The sequence below is a fragment of the Carcharodon carcharias genome, chromosome 22, assembly GCF_017639515.1.
Source record: "Carcharodon carcharias isolate sCarCar2 chromosome 22, sCarCar2.pri, whole genome shotgun sequence".
Taxonomy (NCBI): domain Eukaryota; kingdom Metazoa; phylum Chordata; class Chondrichthyes; order Lamniformes; family Lamnidae; genus Carcharodon; species Carcharodon carcharias.
In genome coordinates, this window is record NC_054488.1 from 13376190 (window position 1) to 13401096 (window position 24907).

Sequence of the window (24907 nt, forward strand, 5' to 3'; positions counted from 1 at the left end):
AGTGGATGGTGAATTGAGCCTTCAAACCAACCAGCATACATATTTTAAGGGCATAATTCCCCCGAGCTTTGTTTTTCCTGATTTGAAAATGGAGTGTACCAGATAGTATGATATTGTTGGTTCACTAAGTTGCACCAACTGGTAGTTGCAATGTAAATGTAGCATATGTACTGTCAGTTTGTATCAAGCTGTAAAGTGAAATGGCAGTTCTGTGATTTTTCTTAACCTCTATTTTTCACTATTTATTTTGATTTCATGCTATTCAGCTTCATTCCAAAGTAAGCAAGAAACATTCAGTATGTTCTTGATTCAATTATCAAGTTCCCTGTTGTTATTATGAAAGTAAAATACTGCAGATGCTGGAACTCTGATAAAACAAATTGCTGAAAATACTCAACAGGTCTGGCAGCACCTGCGGAGGGAGAAACAGCTAACATTTCAATCTGTGATCTTTCATCAAAAGTTAGAAATGTAATGAGTTTTGAGCAAGTAAAAGCAGGCAGGGTGGGAAGATGAACAAAGGGGTGATAGGGTGGAAGGCAGGAGAAATTGAATGACAAATGGTGCAGGGCCGAAGGGATTGGTAATGGGACAAGTAAAGAAACAATAGATTTGTCTAGAGGATATATGAATGGCAGGAACCTGAATAGCTGCTGTTCAGAAGCAAAGTAAAGGAAGTAAGAGAGAAATGAGCAATTAAACCAAATCAACAAAGAAACACAAAATGAAACAAAAACAGCAGAGATTACAAACTAAAATTGTTGAACTCGATGTTGAGTCCAGAAGGCTGTAAATTGTCCAGTCAACAAATGCAGTGCTGTTCCTTTATGCTTTCATTGAGTTTGATTGGAATGCTGCAGCAGACCAAGGGCAGAAAGGTGAGGGTGAGAGCAAGGTGGAGGATTAAAACAACAGATGACTGGAAACTTGTGCTCGTGCACATTCTTGGAGACTGAATGGAGGTGTTTGGGAAGTAGTCACCTAGTTTGCGTTTGGCCTCCCCAATATAGAGAAGCCTCATTATGAGCAATGAAGGCAGTATACTAAATTGACAAAAGTAAATCATTGTTTCACTTGGAAGGAGCATTTGTGACCTTGGTTGGGGTGAAGGGAAGAGATAGAAGGGCAAATATTGCATCTCCTGCGTTTGCATGGAAAACTGCCATAGGGAAAGGAGGAGGTGTTGAGGATGATTGAGGAGTGGTCCAGAGTGTCACTAGGGCAAGGGTCCCCCTGGAATGCTGGTTGGGAAGGGGAAGATGTGGTGGAATTGGCAGAGGACGATCCGTTGACTACAGAAGCTGGTGAGGTGGGCAAGGAGAATGCCAGTTGTGGTTCTGGGAGAGAAGAGAAGGGGTGAGAGCTGAAACAGAATGGACAAAGCCGAGGGGTGAACCCTCAGTTGAGGTAAAAGGAAGGCATGTCACAATGGTTAGTATAGAAGGTTGTTTCATCTGCACAGATAAGACTGAGACAGAGAAATTGGGAGAATGAATAGAGTCCTTATAGGAAGTGGGATTTGAGGAAGCGTAGTCAAGGTAGCTGTGGAAGGCAATGCTGGCTGTATCGAATTTTATTTTCACTTCTCTTTAAAATGATTCAGCTCCACACAGGACCCTGGACTTTTTAAGTAGAGGCATAATGTGAAAAAGCAAGAGGGTTATGCTGAGCCTTTATAAAACATTGGTTCGGTCTCAACTGGACTGTTGTGTCCAACTCAGGGCACCACACTTTAGGAGGGATGCGAAGGTTTTAGTGAGCTTGCAGAAAAGATTTACAAGAATGATTCCAGTGGTGAGGGGTTTCAAGTACATGCTTAGATTTAGAGATGTTTGTGCTTAAAGAGAAGGTTCAGAGCAGATTTGATAGAGGTGTTCAAAATCATGAGGGGTCTGGAGAGAGTAGATAGGGAGAAACTTCCCATTGGCAGTAGGGTCAAGAACCACAGGACACCGATTTAAGGTGATTGGCAAAATAAACAAAGGTGCAATAAGGGAAAACCTTCATGCAATGAGTGGTTAGGACCTGGAATGCACTGCCTGAGTGTGTGGTGGAGGCGGAGTCAATTGTGGCTTTCAACAGGAAATTGGATAACCTTTAAATTGAGAACATTTGCAGGGCTCTGGGGAAGGGGTGCTACAGTGGGGCTAGCTGATTTGTTCTTGCAGAGAACCAGCACAGACACAATGGGCTGGTTGGCTGCCGCCTTTGGCACATTCTTACAATCTTAGAATAGTAACAAATGAGGTGATTTTGTCCTGTGTTTTAATCTCTGTGCTATGCTGGGTTTTCTGTAAACTAGAAGTACGTTTGCAATGAAACACTACCCCATGTACCCTAATGTACAGTACTTGTAACATGTGCCTCTCCCTCATCTGCAATCCTTGAGATTTACTCTGCTGTCTGTAGACCTTCATTTGCAGCTCCTTAGCTCAAACGATGAACAGGGCCCTGGATAAAAGTTTACTAATATTGGTTTCCCACTAAGTAAAGCCTATTGATGTGATATCATTTTTAGTTGTGCTTGAGAAGTGATAAAATTTGTATGACCTAAACCACAAGTCTTTGGCTGTTAAAGGGAAAAATTTAGCTTTATATTAGTTAAGTCCTAAATCATTGGGAAACTTACTAAGTTGTTAGCCAATTGTTTGTGTTTAGCAGCATTCATTTTCAAAATTCGTTTTGAAATTGTGTAAATTCAAATCTGAAAATATGGACAAGATTTTTTTTCGTTATGTGTATTGTGGGACCCATAGCATTTTTTTGCTATTTATTGGCACAAAACTTGGAAGTTTTATGACCTGGGAGGATGATAAAGGTAGACTTCACAAGGGCATAGGTTCCTGGAATAGGCAGACACAAAGCAAATTAACTTTATTGCAGAGAAGTGTGAACTAATATATTCTGGTAGGAAGAACGAGGAGAGGCAGTATAAAGTATGCAATTCTAAAGTAGGGGCAGGAACAAAGAAACCTAGGGTATATGTGCACAAATCATTGAAGGTGGCAGAACAGTGTGAAAAAGTGGTTAAAATGCTAATGGGATCTTTGGCTTTATAAATAGAGGGACAGAGTACTAAAGCAAGGAAATTATGATGAGCCTTTATAAACCCCTTGTTCAGTCTCAACTGGAGTATTGTGTCCAATTCTGAGCACCACACTTTAAGAAGGGTAGGCTTGGCCTAAATAGCCAAGTGGTTATGGTACTGGGCTTGTAACCCCAAGATCAAGAGTTCAAATCTCACAATGGCAAACTATGAAACAATGTAACTTCATCTGAAGAAACAGATGGAAGCGTGTTTGTACTCGAAAGAGTTACAAAGGTATTAGAGTACAGAAAAGATTTACAAGGATGATTGCAGGGATGAGGGACTTCAGTTATGTGGATAGATTGGAGAAGCTGGAGCTGTTCTCCTTGGAGAAGAGAAGGTTGAGAGGTTTGATCGTGGTGCTCAAAATTATGAGGGATCTAGGTGGAGTTGATAAAGAGAAATTGTTTATTTGGCAGAAGGGCCAAGAACCAGAGGATATTGATTTAAGATGATTGCTAAAAGGCACATGAGGAAATACTTTTTAATGCATCAAGTGGTTAGGATTTGGAATGCCCTACCTAAACGTTTGGGCAGGCAGATTTCAATCATGGCTTTCAAAATGGAATTAGATAAGCACCTGAAGGGAAAAAAAATTGCAGGGCTGGGGGCAAAGGTTGGGGAGTGGTTTGTGCTTAAATTGCCCATGCAGAGAACTGGCATGAACTTACCAGGCTGACTGGCCTTCTGAACTGTAACCTAGTTGATTCTGATATGAAAATAATTTTCTCGATTTATATCTCCCGATTTATTTTTGACCCCATTTCTCTCTACTGTCATGTCAATGAACGTGATGATTTTGGTTGTGAACCAGAAGTGCGCTTGATCAGGTCATGTTTTCCTTTCTGAGATAGAACTTTGTGCCACAGTGAGGTGCTCCATCATGTGGCTCAGCTGACATTGAAATATCCCTTCCCAGCGATGTGGTCAGGGTCGAATGACTTAAGCATTTCAGTCAAAGAAGTTTTGTTTGCAGCTTATCAGGAATTTCATTGGTCAATAGACAGGCTTATTGTTGTATTATTATTGGCATGGCCTAGTTTTCAATTTTAAACTGTCAGATATTTGTAATATAGCAACATTTTCAATACAAAAGGATTGTTCACGCTTGTGATGTTCACAAATTCTTTCTTGAATTGACCTTTTGTAACAGCAATGTTGCCTACAGTTCCACAGGGTCTTGGGCCATTTTGCTTTGTAAGTCTGTTTCATACATAAATTGAATGAATATTGTCTGTGAATGTTGAAATGTAGGTATGGATCAGTTTAACCCAATGTGAGTGGAATCATGCAGATACAGTATATTTGCAATGATTTGGTAATGCTGAGATCTTGAACTCTTGCTCTGAGCATTCTTGTGTGGGCTCACAGCAAACGGTGGACATGTTTCAGTTTCTGACTTGATGATTTAATAATTGCAGTCCTTAGACTTGAGTCTTTACAAATCTGGCTGTGGTTGGAGGACATTTCATGTAATATTTATACTTTCTTTTCCAGTTCTGAGATTTTGTTTTAAATTTTGCTGCAGTTGACTTGGAGAAATTTCATGTGGTTGTACAGCTGTCTTATAACTTGTAATCTTAAATCAATTAAGCTCATGTAAAGTTGTCAGTTTTTTGGCCCCATGGATGCGTTAAATGAATTGGGAGTGCTGGACGTAGTAGGTGAGATAAGCTATTGGTCATCATAATTGGATGTAATGCCCTCACCAGCTGAATGTGATGAAGGGGACCACAGTCTGTTTACATGCCTGAGAGATGAACAGATACGTAGAGGTGACTGTTGGCAGGCATAGCAGCAGAACAGACTTGATCCTTACATTGCCAGCAAAGCTGAGTTTTTTTCCCGAGCTGTGTGTATTTTTAAAGATTCAACTGTACAGTGGTAGCAATAAATAGGTACATTTCTAAAATCAACTTGGTGTGTGAATTCTAATTGAAGTGTCAGACTGCAAATACGTGTTTTTAAAAGACGTTTTTCTTCGCAAGCTTCTGGAGCTATATTTAATAAATCCCACCCCCCTTCAATAAATTGAAATCAGCTAAATGTTGTCTTGTTAATCAGAGCTCCTGTTATTCTGTTTGCTTGGATTATCCCAGTTGATTGAAGTGTTGCTTTTCATAAAACCAAATAAAATACAGGTTGATGTAGATTCCCTGTGCTTATCTCATGTTGTACACATATTGTAATGCCCTGTGTGTGCATGTTATTTTGCCTTCTGTGGGATGTAACTTGAAAAATGTCTTTCCTAAAGCTAAGTAATTCCACTTGTTCAAGTCAATTATTCATCTTTGGACCAACGTTGTTATAAGTAAGAAATAAGGAAATAAGATGAGAAAATTTAGAAAATGCTCAGCAAGCCTAGCAGTATCTGTGAAGAGAGAAACAAAATTAACAGTTCAGGTTAATGACCTTTTATTGGCGATTGTGTCGCCAGTTTGAGACACAAGTACTGTGCCGTTTTCCTTGCTGTAAATGACACTAGCACATGTTGAAGATTGGTAAATGGGAATTACTTTCGGTGTGTCAATTGTTTTGCATGCCAGCTAGTGCTATTTCATCCTTCCCATGAACTTGCAATCAATGACATTTATTGAGGTTTGATAACTGGAGCACCACTACTCTCATATGCCTCGCTGCTGGTACCTATCTTGGTGGCATGAACTGTAAGCAGGATACAGATGTCCCAAATTGCTGCAAGTCATAAAGTGACTTACTACAGTTGACACTTTGAGGCAATTTGACTTAATGGTTCCTTGTTCTGTCCCCATGCAAAATCTCAAGGTGGGATGGGGTGCAGTACTGTAATGATTAGGGTTAAACATAACTCTATGAAGGAAAAGACATTTCTGTGTTGTAATGTTCGTCTGTCTGAGTTCCATCTGTGAATCACATGCCATTTTGATTTTTACCTGCTATTTGTTGTGCTTGCAATGTGTTTGTTTGCTAAGCATCATTGCTTTGTTGAAATTATATGTTCAGTAACTCATTACTATTCAGCTGCATTGCTTGTTCATCCAACAACGGTTGATGATCAGAGATGCACACTGAGTGCAGTTCTGGAGGTAGAGATCATGAGCATTTTCAATAAGAGGTCATATATTCAGTTATCTGTTAACTTAGTCTTGGATTTATCTGTTGAGTGCTTAGACTTTGAGAGAATCTTAAATTGGTTACCTGCTTTGGATGCCACATGACTGGAAGTAGTCTGTTTGCCAAGGCACTACCATTATACTTTATTACAGTTTTTGGATCTCAATTAATGATACCTTTCTGTTGATTCTTAATAGTTGATGGAATTGATTGACTTGTATTTCACTCTTTTGCCTTTATGCTCATACCTGCAAACTGTTAAGTACTTTGCAGGTCCACACAGGTACCCAACATTGAGACTAATCAACCTGGGTTGATTGGCAGAAAAGGATGCAGAAGGCATGTTGAAACAAATTCTGCAACTTTTTTTCCTTAACTCAGTCAGCAATTCCAAATTTTGAGTCTTTTAGTATATTTACCATTTTTTGCTTCTGTATGAGCATTATTTAACTGGAGCACAGGAAAGAAAACATTTCATCGGCTCTCTTAAATGCTAAAGACCCAAAATGTTAATTTGTCCTTTTTCTTTGCAGAATCTAATTGACCTGCTCTGCAGTTGATGCAAAGGATTTCATTGGCTTAAGAATTCAAAGGCAGTTTAGATTCAGTGTGATGTTCTGTTACTTAAATAGTTCTGTCATAGTTGCAAAAGCAGACACGTTATCCCCCATTGCTTGGTGAGGTAACTTTGTGTGTCTCATTCAGCATCAGAAGCTTAAATTCATCTTGAAGTATTCCAGGCAGACTTGGACAACTGAGTTAGTGAAAAGCCAAGAAACCAGCCCATAAAATTAACCTAGTAAAATGCTGCATTTGGTTAAAGACCAGTTGAAGAGGAATAGGTCACTGCTATCAACATTGAGATTCACATTTTGTTTGCTTCTGTGGCCACACTGTTAAATTAATAATTGACTTGCAAAGACTTAATCCTGGTTTCAGACTTCAGTGACCTCTGACACTGCACAGGTGGCCTACACCAATTTGTTTGTTTTAGTTACTGAATTTCAGAGAAGAGTGCTCGGAGACAGAATTTAAATTGAAAGGCTAAATATGAGGACTTTTAGAACTACCAGGAGCTTCTCATTATTAAGACAAAGGAGCAGAAGTAGGCCATTTAGTCCCTTGAGCCTGCTTTGCCATTCATTACGTTTATGGCTGATCTCATGTCTCAACTCCACTTTTCCACTCTCACCCTATCCCTTGACTTTCCTTGATTCCCTGGGAGATCAAAAATTTATCTATCCCAACCTTGAATATCGGATAGAGAATTCCAAAGATTCACAACCTTCCAAGTGAAGAAATTTCTCCTCACTTCACGTACCCAATAACCTGAGAATGTGCTCCCATATCATAGATTGCCCAGCCAGGGGAAACAACCTCTGTATTTTTACTGTGTCAGGCTATTTCAGAATCTTGTATGATGAGATAGCTACTCATTACTCCAGAAAGCCTAGGCCCATTTTACTCAACATAAAACAAACCTCTCATCCCAGGAATCAGTGTAGTGAACCTTTTGTTGTACTGCTTCCAAGGCAAGTATATCCTTCCTTGGATAAGGTTATCAAAAAACAGTGCAATACTCCAGATGTGGTCTCAAAAAGCCCTATACAATTGTAGTAAGACTTCCTTGTTTTTTTACTCCAATCTGCTTGCAGTAAAGACCAATGTGCCCTTTTGCCTTGCTAATTGCTTGCACGCTAAATTTGTGCTCCTTGTGAGTAGCCTCTCTAAACATCAACATTTACAAGTTTCATGCCTTCGTACCAAAAGTGAATTAACCTTTTATGTCCCCACATTATACTCCATCTGTCAGTGTTTCTCACTCACTTAACCAATCTCTATCTCTTTTTCAGCCTATGTCCTCCTCCAAACCATATGTTCCCACATAGAATTGTTTACTTCCAGCCAACTTGGATACTTTACTCGGTCTCTTTGTTGAATTCATTAATTTAACTTGTGGATAGCTAAGATACCAGCGTTGATGCTTGTGCCACTCCACTAGTTACAACCTACCAACTTGAAAGTTACCCTTTTATCCCTACACTCTGATTCCTGTCAGTTCACCAATTCCAAGCTCTTTCTTACATATTTAAATCCTTTGCTGCTCTATCAAATCCTTTTGAAAATACAAGTCTACCACGTCTACTGGCTTGCCTTTATCTTACCTCAAAAAACTTTACATTTGTCATGCACAATTTCCCTGTTGTCTCTGATCAGGCTGTGATTTTTCCATGCACATTAAGACTTCCTTAATAAATTCCAGCAATTTCCTGACTAATGTCAAGCCAACTGGCCTGCCTCTTCCTTTCTTGATCCTTCCTTCGTTAGTTCTCTCCTGTGCCTAGTGACATATGAGGCAGATGAAGTACATGCTAATGTCTGTTTCTGTAGCTTGTTTTTCCTGGAACAAGTCACCAATCTGCCAGAGGCTATGGCTTGAGGGGTGCCACCCTGCATCAAGCATGGCTGACCAGGAGACGCTCCTGCTCTTAATATCTGCGATAAATGTATTAGAAAGATTTACAGGTTGATAATCAACCTGTTTGGCCATGTTATGAATGCATCTTCCTTGGCCATCAAGCCCTGGAGTGGGATTTGAACCTGGCTCAGAGGCAGGTATGCTACAAGACCAGCTGTATTACATTTGCTAACTTGCAATCTGGTGGGATGTTCTAAATCTCAGGAATGTTGGAAAATCATAACCAGCGCACCACTGCAGCTGCTTCTTTTAGAAATCCAGAATATAGCCCATCAGATCCTGAGGATTTGTCAGCTTTTAGTTATTAAGCTTCTGGAATAGTTTTTTCTCTGCTAATATTAATTACCTTGGGTTTTTCATTCTTAGTAACCCATTGGTTACCCTTTATTTCTGGTATGTAATTTGTTTTCTATTATGAAGACAGACATAACATATTTGTTTGTCTCTGCTGTTTCTCATAATTTCTGCTATCTCTGGTGCTAAAGCACCAAAGTTTACTTTAGCTATTCTGTTATATATACCTAGTAAAAACTCTTATATGTTTTTATATTCCTGATTAGTTTACTATCCATTCTATTTTTTTCCCTGTTTATCGACTATTTGGTCATCTTTTGCTGGCATTTAAAACTCAAAATCTTCAGATTTACTACTATTCTTTGCAACAATACAGGGTTATCATTAGCTTCCCTAGCAAGCCAGGAATAGATCTTTCTTGCTGATTATTTTTATAGTGGAATGTATTTTCATTGAACATTTTGAACAATGCTTTTAAGTGTTTCTCACTGTTTAGTTACTGCCATACCTTTTAGTCTATTTAGCAATCAATCTTAGCCAGCTATTGTACTTGCTGAGCAATATTGGTGCATCATTCCTACACTCTATTTGAAATAATAACTACTTGGAGATTGAGGAAAAAATTGCAACTCTTAAATGGTTAATGGTATAAAAAAATTCCTTTTGTAGGTAATCTAGTATTTTGAACAATCAAACTTACAGTATAAACCAATGCCCTTGGCACTTCTATAACTTGACATCCTTTTATTTAACCATCTGACCAAGTTGTACTTCCCTAATGCTGAACTAGTAGACAGTTTTGCGCAGAGTAAATGTGCATTTCATATGAGGGCATTGATTTGTTAGAAACTGCATCTTCTATTCCCAAGGGATTCATTGTAGTCTCTTTGCGTGCCTGTGATCAATGAGCTGTTCTTAAATGTGCTGTGCTGTATGCTGCCAAAATCAATAGGTCACCCTTTTTTGTTTTGTAATTTCTTATGTCACTGTTCCCTATAGTCTTAATGTAGCATTGCTTTCCTTTCGTTATATATTATATATTTTGGTATAGCAGTTACTTTCTGAATGAAATGCTTTTTCAGTTATTATCAAAAATCGGGGAAAATTATGCTTCAAGTGGTACTGAACTGTAAAATTGAGGGGTGGCCTTGCATACACAAGACTTGTTATTAGCTTATGTCTGCTTAGTTTTACTTTGTATATTCCTTCCTCTGATTGTGAGGAAGGAGGAGACTTAACAGTAAATTTAAAAATAAAAATGATCCATTGTTTGAAATCATTGATTCAAATACTGCAATGCATATGTACCACAGATTTCAACAAAGCACATTTCTAGGAAGTATAAACTCTGTGCATAGAATAAATAGGATTCAGACCCATTGCCGCTTAAGAATCTACTTCTATTTTCAAAAACTCATCAGGTTGGTGAATGGGTTAAATGCTGTCTCATGAGCAGCAGTTATTCCTGGCATCCCAACAGGAAGATAAAATGACCTTTGGTATTTTAGACATGTTACTCTGATGTCTTTCTCAGCTCATGACACCCTTTAGTCCTTTTATTTTTGACCCTGGGAGGCCTTTCTAACTATCTGGTATGATGTAACAAATTTGTGCTCTGACTGATCCTTGTGTAGAGTTGACTTTCTTGTCAGCCTATGACTTGCTGTAGTATAGTATTGAATTTATGATTCAATGACTTTGATTGTGCCCAAGGGTGTAGGTCCAAGTAATAGAATGCTTAGTGACTAATATTTTAGCTGTAAATGCTAAATTTATTATTGGGGAAACATGAGAGTAAAACACTTTTGAAAATTCAATTTGACTTACAAAGCTGCAAGTTAAAGTAGCAAGTGGTGCAACAAATAATTAGGTAAGCTAATAGAATGTTATTATTTGTTGCGAGGGGAATTGAATACAAAAGTAGGGGGGTTATTCTTCAGTTACACAAGGCATTGGTGAGACCACATCTGGAGTACTGTGTACAGGAAGGATGTAAATTGTACGTTGGAAGCAGTTCAGAAAAGATTTACTAAATTAATACCTAGAATGGGCAGGTTGTCTTATGAGGAAAGGTTGGACAGGCTAGGCTTGTATCTGCTGGATTTTAGAAGAATAAGAGGCGACTTGGTTGAAACATTTAAGATCTTGAGGGGTTTTGATGTGGAAAGGATGTTTCCTCTTGTGGGAGAATCTTGAATGAGGGGGTCACTGTTTAAAAATAAGGGGTTGACCATTTAAGGCAGATAAGGAGAATTTTTTTCTAAGGGAAGACACTTCGTCAAAAGGCGGTGGAAGCAGTGTCTTTTACTGTTGAATGGCACAGCAGGCTCAAGGGGCCAAATGGCCTACTCTTAATTTGAATGTTCGTACATTTTTCCTGTAGTCTGACTGTATTAACTTTATAATGAGGCTAGTAGTGTATTTGCATCTGTGTAAAATTTACTTTTTTTCCACATTTTTCTCTTCGGCTGAGGGCAGAGTTCCACAGGCTTCATTGCCCTCGGGCACCTTATTGACTATTCTGCTGAGCCTAAAAATGAATGATCCCTGGTTATTTGACTGTGAAGAGAATCACTGTGGAGCCTGATGCTATCCTTGCCTGAGGTGCACTTTCTGGAAGGGGCTGCTGGACAGCTATGAGCTGCAGAAACAATGGCCAATTTATTTCCCCCCTTTAGCTTAGCTGCAGAGGTGGATGATAGTGCATTGGCTTAGGTCAGCTAGCTCTGCATAAACCAGAGATCAAATTTAGAACCGAATGATGTTGCATATTGCAGTGGAGATTTTGGAAGTTATCATATGTAGCATCTTTAGTTTCATCACCAACATCCACTTTTTACTTCTGAAACCGGATTGCAGTTCTCTTGTGCCAGTTTTCAAGCTGCTCATCCTCTCCTGGAGTCTTTGCTTCCTTACTCAGGTGTAGTTATATAAGCACTAGACGCCCTTTGTATTTTGACTAAGTGGCCATGTCATGTGTGGTATGCCATTCAGCCACAAGGCCAAACTGCTAAGTCTAAAGCTGTTCTTGCCTGGCGCCTACATGCTTATAGTGACCAGAAGCAGAAACCCTCCCCCATAAAAAGCTGTGGTTAATTTTAAAGCTCCTTATCACCATCCCATCTGAGAGCAGCTGACAGCATTAGGAATCTTTGTGGTCTGTGCAACAAGTGTGTGAAATCCATCCATTTATTGCCTTGAAGGAAAACATTTAAGCCAGGTTTTGTTTTGTTGCTTCCATCAATGGACATTGCTGTTCCCCTAATTTAAATCCAGGTGTAGCACCAGTTACATCCTTTTGAAGGCTGATTGCTCAAATGGCAACCTGATTGTCTTCTTTCCTTTAACCTATTTGTAAATTAAGCATTGACATTATTGTCCATTTTAGTTTTAGAGAAAAATGAACTTTAGCAGAAGACTAGAGGAAAGTAATATGGTAGCTTGAGAATCATGAAAATTTAGGCCTATGATGCTGTCACAACTCTGGATAAACCCTTGGCACTTGTTAATGCCAAACCAGTAAAGGAGAAAATAGGAGGGGTGACCATAATATTAGTTAAAGAACTAGGTTTTGATGAGATTTTTGAAGGTTTGGAAGTTAGAACGTTGACGAGCTTATGAGAGGTATTGTCACCTGTGGAGGGGTGAAAATGGGGAGGGGGCTGGAATCCATAAAACCAAGAATCAAATGAATTAAGTGTTGTGGGGATGTGAGCACAAAGTGGCTGACAAGATCAGATGGGCAGAGACAATAGAAGCATCTAAAGACAAGGGCAATTATTTTAAATTAAAAGACTGGTGGACAAAGGACCAGTAGACAGCAAAGACTGCGTTTGGGGGAAAGTGCAGCTTGGTGAGGACAGGATGCAAACAGCTTGTGTTTTGGATACAGATCAAAGCAAAATACTGCAGATGTTGGAAATTTGAAATAAAAATAGAAAATGCTAGCAAAGCTCAACAGGTCTCACAGCATCTGTGGAGAGAGAAACAGTATTAATGTCCCGAGCCTGTATGGCTCTGAAGAAGGGTCACACAGACTTGAAAGGTTAACTCTGTTTCTCTCTCTACAGATGCTGTTGGACCTGCTGAGTTTTTCCAGCATTTTCTGTTTTTATATTAGTGTTTTAAACACAGGAGTCGACTAGTGTCAGGCAGAGGTGGGAGCACAATGGTATTAAAAGTGTGGCAGGCAATAAATAGTAGATTCGATCAGGCAAAAGAAGGATGCAAGGGCGCAGAAGATTACAGATCAGAAAGGGAAAAGGATAAAAGGTATCGATATGCCTTTGTTAGTGTGGTTGTTTTGGGGGGGGGGGGGGTGTGGTGAGATTTTCAATGTCTGAAAGATGTGTGGCCCACTTGATGATTATGCCCTGTGGATCTGACCCACCGCTTCATAAAAATTCACCATGCCTCCTGTGATTAGCAGGACAACTGTGCTGTCAACAGCTCAAGACAAAACTCTTCAGAGGCTCTGTGCCTGTGGTGTATCTCCTTTTTGTCTTGCAGCTAATGAAAACTTAATATGGCATTCAGTATATTTTTGTACTTCTGTATAAGTAGATGTTTGTTGATATGTTCACAAAATATGCAGTGCCAGTAATAACTGCGTTGTAGAAATGTGCCTCCTCAGGCTTAATAGTCCTCCTTGAGCACCTCCATTTAAGTTTGTACTAAAGGTGATTTGAGATTTTTGTTCCTCAGATTGTTAAAATCTGATGTGCTGGGTGCACTTAGGTATTTTGTCAACTGACATTAAAAATTGGACATTGAGCCTCCAGGTTTTCAGACCACTAAAAACCTCATTGGAGGCATGACTTCTCAGACTGCTGCAGTTATTTGGTATTCCCAGCTTGCACTGTTGTTTTCTGGAATTGGGCAGTTGTAGAAAGTGAATCCAGCTGAGCCTCCACTCCAGCCTATTCTCTATGAAAATGTATGGAAACAGCCAGTTTAAAAAAAACTCAACCTTTTTTGATAAGTACACAAAACACAGTTCTCCTCAGTTCTGCTTGATTTGCTATTGTATAAAACTGGTGAGTATTTTGAACAAAACGTGCCAGAATAAGATCTTCCATTCTTTTTAAGTAAACCAGAGTGTTACAGTGCAGCTCTTGCCAACAAATGGATTCTATTTATACGTAGTACACTAAAGTCTTTACTGGCAGAAACTGACACTGTAAAAATCACAAGGCCTAATTACTTTAAATTTAGTAAATAGCCTGACTGTTTTCATATTGGGTTCTGGACCAAGGCCCATCCGTTAGTGATTACATGAATAATTCTTTGTAATTTAAAAAAAAAATTCTAGTAATCTGTAAGATTTGTCTCTATCCTAACCATTAAATGAACTCTGTTATGATCCAGTTAGGCACCAGTAATGTTTTGTTTAAAGTAGACAAAGATTGAAATCTTAATAAGAGAATAAAGCCACAAGTTTCCACGGTTTTAAACAAAATAAAATTTACCATGCAAAGTCAGAAAAATAAAAGTCTTATACTCCTAATGTTCAGAATTAGCATGAGGTAAATATGAAATAGCAGGCAAGCTGTGGTTGAACGCACCACGTGGCACATTAAATGGAAAATGCAACCAAAACAGACCCCATAGATTTCTTTACAATCCACCCAGATGTTGGTGTCCACTGTGAGTTGCGCAGTCTTGTTAAAACTGTCTCCCTTGTGAGAGATTTCAACTCTAGCCTCTGAATTCCCTTGAAATCCACTCTGACTTGGACTGTCTCAACAACTGCTCACCTCCCAATGGTTCAGTGTCTTCTCCTGGGACTGCGTTCCATGGGATTCACAAAACTGCACTCCAGCATCTATATACTAGCACAATTTCAACTCTTTAGTGGACAGCTAGCTTCACTGCTGGTGCTGCCCCTGAATTTCACTGAGCTTCAATCACCTGAGCTGCACCAAGTGATCAGCGGTCCCCAAGGCTTCTTCTGAGCCTTAACCTTCTCCACAGCACGGAGCCCCCCCGAACTTCCGCCGCCTTCTCAGCTCCCCAGGACTTCTGAGCCCCAACTACATGGAGCTATCAAATGACTCCTGGGACCTCTGTGCCCCAGCTACATGGATCCAGCTAACAGCAACCCTTCTGCTGCTTGGAGCCGCCACCTCTACTCAGCACACCCAGTTACCTGGCTTGCCTTTACCTGCCGCATCGTGTCCCGTGGTCAGGTTCAGCACCACCATGTAGGTGCCCCTGTGATCCCTACAACAGTCCCTGAAGAGCCCAGAACACTGGGCTGAGCATTTGTGACCTGTCCTGCTCCAGACATCCACCAGGGCATGCCAGGACTCTTAATCCTTGGCCTCTGCCCAGAAAACACCCCGGAGAGCCAGGTCAGTTTGCATTTCTTAACTTGAACAGCATCATGTAAAATGCTGATGCCTATAGTGCTGTGAAATTGTTCCCAAAGCCATGTAAAATGTGAATCTTGTAACTAAATACTATATTTCTAATTACCCAAATTATTCACTGCTGTCCTGCAGGAGACAGGCAATGTTCTTGTGGAAGTGGAACTTTTTGAAAGTATTTTCCAACCTTTGTCCTACACTGGCTCTGGGTGGCAGTAACATGACAGTGCAAAATAATTAATGTACTTATATACAAATTATACCATTGTCAATTTCATGTCCCAAATACATGATTAATGTGCTGATCAATAAAATGTTTGATTATTTAACTTTTCACCATAAATGCAATTAAATCAAAATTATGTTGCAGTGATTCGATCAGTTGAACATTTACAAAAATAGGCACAAGATGCCTAAACCTTTCCAAAACAAATGGAGCATTCCCTTGCATTCTAGGAAAGGGAGGTGGGTACAAGAGTGCGAAGTAGCTGTGCAGCCCTCAAACTATACTAATAATTGGGAATTCTATAATCTTACCTTAAAGCATTATTTGCCTTCCAGTGTTTTGCCATTGAATTTCCTTAGCCTGTATTGGGATGTTTTTGTTTGGTATCCAGAATGGTCAAGGGGTAGGGAGACACAACTTAAGACATTTTATGCTAATGAGGAAATTCAGTGTGAGTTCTGCTGAGGTTAATATTTTATCCATAGAAAAGGCAAGAATATTCTGTGTTTAATAAGTAGTTAGCTGAAACGTTGTTCTCCATTAACAACAAAGGGAAAGGTGTTTGCATCTATATTGCTTCTTTTAAAAAAAGTGATAGATTTATGACTATTCAGCCCAAAAACTATTATTTTCTCCATCACTTTTACTGGCTCCAGCTTGAACAAACTACAATTCTATAACTGCTTCATGTTGTAGGGAATATGAGCTATGAATAGAAAAATATAATTCTAAATGTTGTATTTAGAAAGTAGTTATGTTGAAATAAATGCTTAATTTGCTATGTTTCAAAGTATAGTATCCAACTGAAGAATAATATCTATTGCAGTTTGCCTTTTAGAATAGCTGGTGGCAATATTAGACTATAGGATCACATCTTAAACATAAGAATGCAGAGTTGAGAAAAGGTCAATCAGACAATCCAGTGCCCAATTTGATAAGTTTGTCACTTTCTGACTACTACCCGAATTCATCTGCTGAAGCAGAAACTGGCTCCATTTGCTTTTGACTGCTGACACGACAGGCAGACTACAGCTACCAACTACCCATGGGTATGTTGAACTTTTTTTTAAGAAGGAGCTGTGTTTTTAAAAGAAGTACAAGGAAAGACTGATCAAAAGATGGCTGATAATGTAAAGTGATCACTTTCTGGAAAATTCCTATGTTGGTTATACTGACAGACATGTCCTTGGAGAACATGGAATTTCGCACCTGAAGAGGTGTCAAGCCCCACTCCAAACAGATGCTTGAAAAAAAGGTATTGAAAATGCAAAAGACTGGATTTTAATCTCTGGTGGTTGTGTAGACAATGGAAACTGATTCCCACATATCAGCGGTCATTCAAAAACCCATATCCTGTTGATTTATACATCAGAATATGTAAAACATTCTGAATTGAAAGAAAAGCTGCCTATTCCCCCTCCTGGGAATACACAAAAAAAAGTGGGTTAAAAAGCTGGCTACAGACCAGTGTTTGAGAATGATAAAAACAAGAAGAAACACCATGCAGCCACCTTTGTAGAAGCAGGCAGCTTTTCTCCCTCCCTACTGGAGTTCTAGTAGAAACCACACTTAAAAAGGGAATAGGACAGTTTCTTCAGCTACCCTGCAGAACTAGGTTTCCTCCTCCTGGGATAAGTCAATAAGTGCCTCCAACAGACTGCGAATCTGCCAAAGTCAGCTGTACTGAAATCACCCAATTTAACAGCAGCAACCTACTACAACGTATGTCTCATGGACAAGCCAAGGACTGACTTGTATATTTTTAAACTTTTATTTGGACTCTTAATTTCTCCTATCTGATTGGTGTATGTACGTGTGCGTTATGTCATTTTATCATTTTTCCACTAGTTTTAGTAACTAAGAAACTTGCTCTTTCTTTGACTCAAGAAAACCTGGTTAAATTGTCTCTTTAAAAAGTAAATACAGTTGGGCTGGGAAAAGGTGTCCATGGGAAAAGGATTTTTAAACTAACCTTGTTGCAACCAACCAAAGAGGTTAAATAAAGAGGGAAGCCAGCTCATTCCTCCCCACCCGGGATCATAACAAAATTGGAATTCTCGTCTGGGAATTTAACAAATTGGGGGCCTTGTCCAGGATGGATCATAACACTGTGTCTTTGGAATAAGTATTATTGCACTAGGTTGTAGCCTGTTTCACAATTCAAGAATCTGTGCATTAAATTGTGTTGCTACGTTTGGCTCTTAAATTTCTCCATGTTTCCTTATAATCAACCTTACTGATACTTTTCCCTGTTTCTCAATTGTGCTTGCAATCTCATTCTTTGACTCACTTTTGCCTTCGCTCCCTCTTGCCTTTTCCACATGCTTTGCATTTAGTACTTGCTTTTCAATTTTTAGATGTAAATTTTGTTGCACTTGGTCAAATTTTGTTTTTCAAAAAAAGTAACAAACCATAGGGAAAAAATGAGAAAATCTGATAATAGATAAAGACATAGTGGAAACCTACTGAAAATATTGGAAAATAATTCACAATGAATTATTTGCTGTTCAGCAAAATCGACCGGTTGGAAAAGATGAAATAATGAAGTACTCTAAAAAAATAATTTTGTCTGCTGTACTTGTTTCTTAAGGTTTATAACATGATAGACATTAAAAATTTACAAGAATAGGTGGAAATTGCTAAAAACCTGCAAGTTTCTTGCCTGTTTGTCATGTCACTGATTTAAGCTTGAGGCCTGTGTCTCGCTGAGAAGCCTAATGCCAGTGTTTATGGGGCTTCCCAAAATATCAATGTCAGTTCAAAGAATGCCCAATAAGGTAACAGGTAACAGCACCCAGGCTGCACAAGTGTAACTGTGTGAGCAGAATATAGAATTCCTAGTGTTTCCTTAGACTGCCTACCCGCTTGAGTCTGTTGAATACAAGCATGTTTTGAAGCAATAAGGATGAATTTTCTTTGATTTGTGGGAAGACTGGCATTTTATGTGCCAGTGTGTGCTGTATGTTTGTGTGTTCCTTTAAGGAGACATTGAATTCTTAGCAAAGATTTACCCCAGTGAGAAAGATGCATCATCTGTGGGTGAATAAGGATAGTATTAAATACACTGTACAAATCTGCTAAGATTGCCGGTAGGTCAGAGGATTGGACAGATTTTAAGAACCAACAAATTACTGAATAGATATAAAAAGAGGCAGGAAGAAGAATGAGAGAAAGCTAGCTGGTAATATAAAACAGATAGTAAGAGTTTCTACAAGTATTTGAATAGGAAGAGAGTAACTAAAGCTAGTGTTGATCCTCTGGAGAGTGAGCCTGAGGAACTGGTAATGGAAAACAAAGAAATGGCAGAGGGGTTGAACAGGTATTTGGTGTCTGTCTTCATGGTGGAAGACTTGTAAAATTTCCCGAAGTTGCTTGATAATCAAAGTGATAGGGAGGGATGAACTTAATCATAATCAGCAGGGAAGAAGTGCTAGGGAAGCTATTAGACCTAAAGGCTGACACGTCCCCAGGACAGGATGGCCTGTATCCTAGGGTCTTAAATGGACAGGCAGCACAGATAGTTGATGCATTGGTTATAATCTTCCAAAGTTCCTTAGATTTTGGAATGGTCCTAGCGGATTGGAAAATAGCTAATGTAACACTTTCATTTGAAAAAGGAGGGAGGCGGAAAGCAGGAAATTATAGGCTAGCTAGACTAGCATCTGTCAGAGGAAAAGTGCTGGAATGCATTAAGTAGATTATAGCAGGATACTTGGAAAATCACAGTGCGCCCAGACAGAGCCAACATGGCTTTATGAAAGGGAAATCGTGTTTAACCTAATTGATTGAGTTTTTTGAAAAAGTAGCTTTCAAGGTGGATAAAGGGGAACCGGGAGATTTTAAAAATTCATTTATGGAATGTGGGTGTTGCTGGCTGGGCCAGCATTTATTGCCCATCCCTAATTGTACTTGAGAAGGTAGGTGATGAGCTGTTGCCTCGAACTGTTGCCTTCCCTGTGGTGTAGGTATTTGATAAGGTGCCACATCAAAGGTTACTACACAAGATAAGACTACATGGTATAGGGGGTAACATTACCATGGATAAAAGATTAGTTGACTAACAGGAAGTAGAGAGTAGGGATAAATGGGTCTATTTTGGATTGGCAAGCTATAAAGAGTAGATTGCCACAGGGATCAGTACTGCATCCTCAACTTTTTACAATCTATATCAATGACTTGGATGAAGAGACCAAATGTATGGTAGCTAAATTTGTTGATCACACCAAGATAAATAGAAAAATAACTTGTCAAGAGGAGGTAGAGTGTCTGTAAAGATATATAGACAGGTTAAGTGAGCGGGCAAAAAATTGGTAGATGGAGTATAACGTGGATAAACGTGAACTTGTTCACTTTGACAAGAAGAATACAAAAGCAGAGGGCCAGAGGGTTGTTAGTCTGTGTAATTCTCTTCCTCAGGAGCTAGTGGAGGCTGGGTCTTTAAATTTATTCAAGGCTGATTTAGGTAGATTTTTGATAAATAAGGGAGTCAAGGGTTTTGGGGGGAAGACAGGAAAGTGGAGCTGAGACCACAACCAGATCAGCCATGATCATCTTGAATGGTGGAGCAGGCTCGAAGGACCAAATGGCCTGCTAATCTCACATTCTATGTTCCTTTGTCCTATTCCAGTGATAGAGACATTACTGGGGAATGATGATTTAAAAACAAGAGGCCTTTTATTTTGTAGCAAGTTCTTTAAAGGTATGGTTAGTTTTGTCTAAAACCCAAAAAATGAGTCAAAACTCTTGAGGTAACGACATTCAAAGGATTCATTGCCTATGTAAGTGCAGCCTTTAGATATGCAAATTGAATTATGTAACTAATATGTAAAGTATAACCTCCATTGTACTTTGGAGAGAAGAGGTGTGATGAAAGACTGTCAGTTGTTACAAGCTGGGATACAAGTAAGGGGAACGGTTCTGCGTGATACAGTCTGTACAAAGTGGACCGTAGCAGATCAAATGGTAGAGGCATGTTATTATGATCCCTGTAGAGAATATTAACTTTAAAAAAAATAAATTCAAACTTCCATTTGAGTGGTGAAAGGATGACATGACAAGATTTCATGTTTTAAGACTTCTACTATAACGAACAGACAAAAAGTGCTATTGATTAAACACCATTTTTGTAGGCAACTTAGTTTTTAAATTACAGAACAGAACTTCCCCCTTTTTACTTTTAACTCAATCGAAAAACCCACTTCATCAACATACTTTGCAATGTCCCTTAAGTAGTTATTCGCATTTTTCTGGAACCAGTTCAAGTGATTCTTTCCTGAGGGTTCACTTCCATTCCTGTCCTTTCCAGCCTGGTAACTTTTAACCCTAGAATTGTCTTTGGAGATGAAATTCACCCTTTAGCACAAGCTGGGGGAATCTTCCAGCTTTGTTTCAAATCTGCACAAATTTAGCCTTTTCAATTGGAACATGTGCTCCCACCTGCATTCCTGCAGTTAACCATACTTTCCACCTGCTGCTCTCACTCTCCTGGATCTTGGAAGACTACTTATGTTTGAGAGTTTCCAGGGACATCTTAGAAACCTTGCCCCCCTCAAAGCCCATCTTCATGACAACGTGAAACACATGAGCCTTGTATTCAGGTAGAAATGCTGATTAGCTGTCCTTGAGATCCCAACTGTATTTTATCTTGGAACTAAATGGATAGTTTAAAGCATAACTGTTTACAACCTGACATTCTAAAACCTTCCTGGGACTTTGGAGACTAACAGTCTAACCACTGTCAGCGCACATGCTGCTGCCATTTATCTCTCGTGTGAACATCTTACACTTTCTTTCCAGCAAACAACCTGGGCCTTCCCTTAACCTGTACCAGCATGTCACCCAGGCCTATTGTTAGGCAGACCTCAGAACAGCTCCCTGACCCTCTTCATTTTATCCTCAATTAAAGACAGTCCCAAAGTGTAACAATCTTACAGAACCTCATTTGTAAAAAAACATAAGAAAGGTGACTTGGCGCAGCTCATTAATCTAAAAGAAAGATATAATCCCCTATCACCTTATCTAACTGTTCCTCCACTACCTGACCTAAAATTCTGCTTGAAGTATTGACCAGTGTGAAGAACTAACTCCTAAACATCTTAACTTTGTCCTTAGCCAGTAGGTAATTTAGCTCCAGTTAGTCCCCTGAATTTACCTTCACCTTACAGTTTACTACATTGTATATCTTGTTGAGGTCCCCTTTCAGTTGCCTCCTTTCAAACCTGAAGGGCCCAGGTTTCTCATGTCTTCCCTCGTAACTTAGTCCTTCAGTGCTATGGGTCAGCCTTTGCTTTGCATGCAGATATTGAATGACTTCCCTTTGACCTGATGAAGATGTTTGGCAGTTGTGGTTGAATTTCAGTCTACCAGAGCAGTGTACAATTTTAGCATTCAATGCGTAAGAAGAAAGAGGCGCTACTTTTTCCTTCCATAAATGAAACCAATTACCTGAATTTTTGACCCATTGTACGAAGTTGTGGTTTGGCACTCAGTAAACAAAGGATTGGTTTTTTTTACCGTATGTATGTATGATGTCGATAGTAAAGTGCTTTCTCAAGTCACATGCTCTTCAAAATAATTCATCTCGTATTAATCCAACTAAGAAATTTCTGTTTATTGCGTTATATTGCCAATGAAATTTGATCTCAAATTAAGATAGCTTTGAAAATTAGGAACATAGGAACAGGAGAAGGCCATTTAGCCCATTGAGCCTGCTCTACCATTCCATATGATCCTTTTACCCACACTATCCCCATAACCATTTATGTTATTGTTAATCAGAAATCTACCAATCTCTACCTTAAACATACTCAATAACTGAGCTTCCACAGCCCCTGGGATAGAGAATTCCAAAGATTCACAGCCATCTGAGTGAAGAAACTTCTCCTCATCTTGGTCTTAAATGACTTCCTCCTTATTTTGAAATTGTGTCCCCCGGTTCTAGACTTCCCAACAAAAGGAAACACCTTAACTTCATCTAACCAGTCTATTCCTTTAATATTTTGTAGGCCTCAATGAGATCAACTTTTGATTGATGCTTCAGCCACTTGAACCTTTATCTCAGCTTTTGGTCACTCCTCCTCATCTTCGCTGTTTTGGCTCATGTGGATTTCCTTGGGTCTTTGATGTCTCTTGAGATATTTTCTATATTAAAGGTACCATATAAACCTGTTGTGGCAGGTGCTGGGCTATTATCAATTGAATCTTATCCCAACAATTTTATCATTCCATATCACTGAAGCAGAGTGTTTGTAGAGTAGATCCTTCCAGTTGAATCAGAATGTAGTCTTGTCAGGAAACTAAAAACATTCATGGAATGATCAATTTGTTAACATCCAATCTAATCGAACAGCCACTTCCAAGTGTGAAATGAGATTGGTTTACTGAAGACAGAAAAGCTGTAGTGCTTGTTTCTCCAGCATACAGTTCTTGCAAACCTTTGCTATAGTATATTCTAATAACTAATTAGTTGCAAGCAAAGCAATTACACAATTTGGATATCCTTAGACACAGTGCTTTATGAACTCCTATTTCAAAACTTTCTCAATATTCTCTTACTAGAGAATTTCATGCAGATTGCTTGAGCAAGTCAAGTTTAAAAGAGCTTTGAGATCTTATATGCCTTGAAAATCAGGAGCTTCCTTTGCATCTAGATTTACCAAAATAAACTCTACTCTCCCAAAGTAGTTCCAGTTTTGCAAAACTTCCATGAATGTTTTTAGTTTCCTGACAAGACTACATTCTGATTCAACTGGAAGGACCTACTCTACAAACACTCTGCTTCAGTGATATGGAAAGATAAAATTGTTGGGATAAGATTCAATTGATATTAGCCCAGCACCTGCCACAACAGGTTTATATGGTACCTTTAATATAGAAAATATCTCAAGAGACATCAAAGACCCAAGGAAATCCACATGAGCCAAAACAGTGAAGATGAGGAGGAGTGACCAAAAGCTGGGATAAAGGTTCAAGTGGCTGAAGCATCAATCAAGAGGTCACCTCATTGAGACCTACAAAAAACTAAAGGAACAGACAGGTTAGATGAAGTTAAGATGTTTCCCCTGGTTTGGGAGTCTAGGTGAGCGTTTGGTTGGAGGAGTCGGAACAAGATTGGCCAAAAGAGGTTAATTTTAAGGAGGGTTTCAAAGACAGGTAATGGCCTGTCTGAGATGGTTGCAGTCAGAAGAACGAGGGCTTGAGGAATGTTGTGGAGCTGGAGGATATGAAGATAAGTTGGCTGGAGCGAGTGAATAATGGGAGGCTGGCTAGGAAAGCATTGAAGCAATTGAGTCAGTAACTGAGGTAGGGATGGAGGCAGATGATGCTGAGGTGGAAATATTTGTGGATATAAGATTTTGGCGGGGGAGGTGGCAGGGAACCTTGTACATAGATTCACTTAGATTTTAAGTGACTATCCATTCAAAAATTTATCAAAAATGGAATTAATTAAAGCGACGTACGTAACTTTAGCTGTCATGCTTTTCTGGTTTACTATTTTGAGTAGGATGTGTTATGTAATTAAACCCCCATTGTTACTGTAGATCTCATAATTACTATATTGAAGCCATTAAGTTTTTTAAACAGGGAAATTACTCTGAAGGTATAATTCTCATATTATGGATTCATATTTCCTAAAGCCATGAATGTAACCCAAGGCCAGGGAGACCCAGTGGGGTTTTATGATGTTTGTCCTTTAAGAGCATGTTGCATCATCCCATTATATGAATCTCCTAACCCCTGTATTATGCAATTGTCCCTCAATGTCATCTGTTTGTGGGAGTATTTTTTGTATCAGTGAGATCTAGACTTGTTAATTATCTTGCTAATATATGCAGTAAAGAAACTTTCCATGGTTTTTCTGTATGGACTACATTAATTTAAAAAAAAAAACCCGGTTTGTCTCTTTGGAGGGTAGAATTGCCCTATCTATTACATGTTTTTATTTTGTGTTTTTTAAACAGAATTGAAACACAGAAATCTCAAACAGAAGCCCTTCCTCAGTCCAGACCAAGATCCAGAGGGGAGGAGGGTGGGAAAGTTGGTATGTGGAGGAGAACTTCATTCAAAAAATGAGGACTACTACACTTTTGGTTAGTGACCTACATTATCTTGCTGCTTATTGCACTGCCCCACCTATCCTGAGCCCATTGAATCTCAGAATAAATTGGTGCAATTTAGGTTGTGACTTGAATAGGTTGCCTTCCTCTATTAGAGCTCCTATCAGACTATGCATTATGAACTAACTTTTGACTGTTTAAATATGAGAGAATTATTGTGCGCTAAGTGTGCTCATGCTAAATGTCAGTTAGCATAAGGGCATCAAATTCCCCTATGTTAAAGATAATAGGACTGTAGACAAG

At 39.1% G+C, this 24907-nt stretch overlaps 1 protein-coding gene across 4 annotated transcripts in view; it reads left to right on the forward strand.

Moving 5' to 3' along the window:
* map2k4a (mitogen-activated protein kinase kinase 4a) overlaps positions 1 to 24907 on the forward strand; it is a 159343-nt gene that overhangs the window by 17406 nt on the left and 117030 nt on the right. For 3 of the 4 annotated variants that reach the window (XM_041216864.1, XM_041216865.1, XM_041216866.1), the window contains exon 2: positions 24509 to 24637. The exons of the other annotated variant lie outside the window; for it this stretch is intronic. In XM_041216864.1, the coding sequence (XP_041072798.1) occupies positions 24509 to 24637 (129 nt within the window). The remainder of the gene's footprint in view (positions 1 to 24508; positions 24638 to 24907) is intronic. 4 annotated transcript variants of the gene reach the window in all.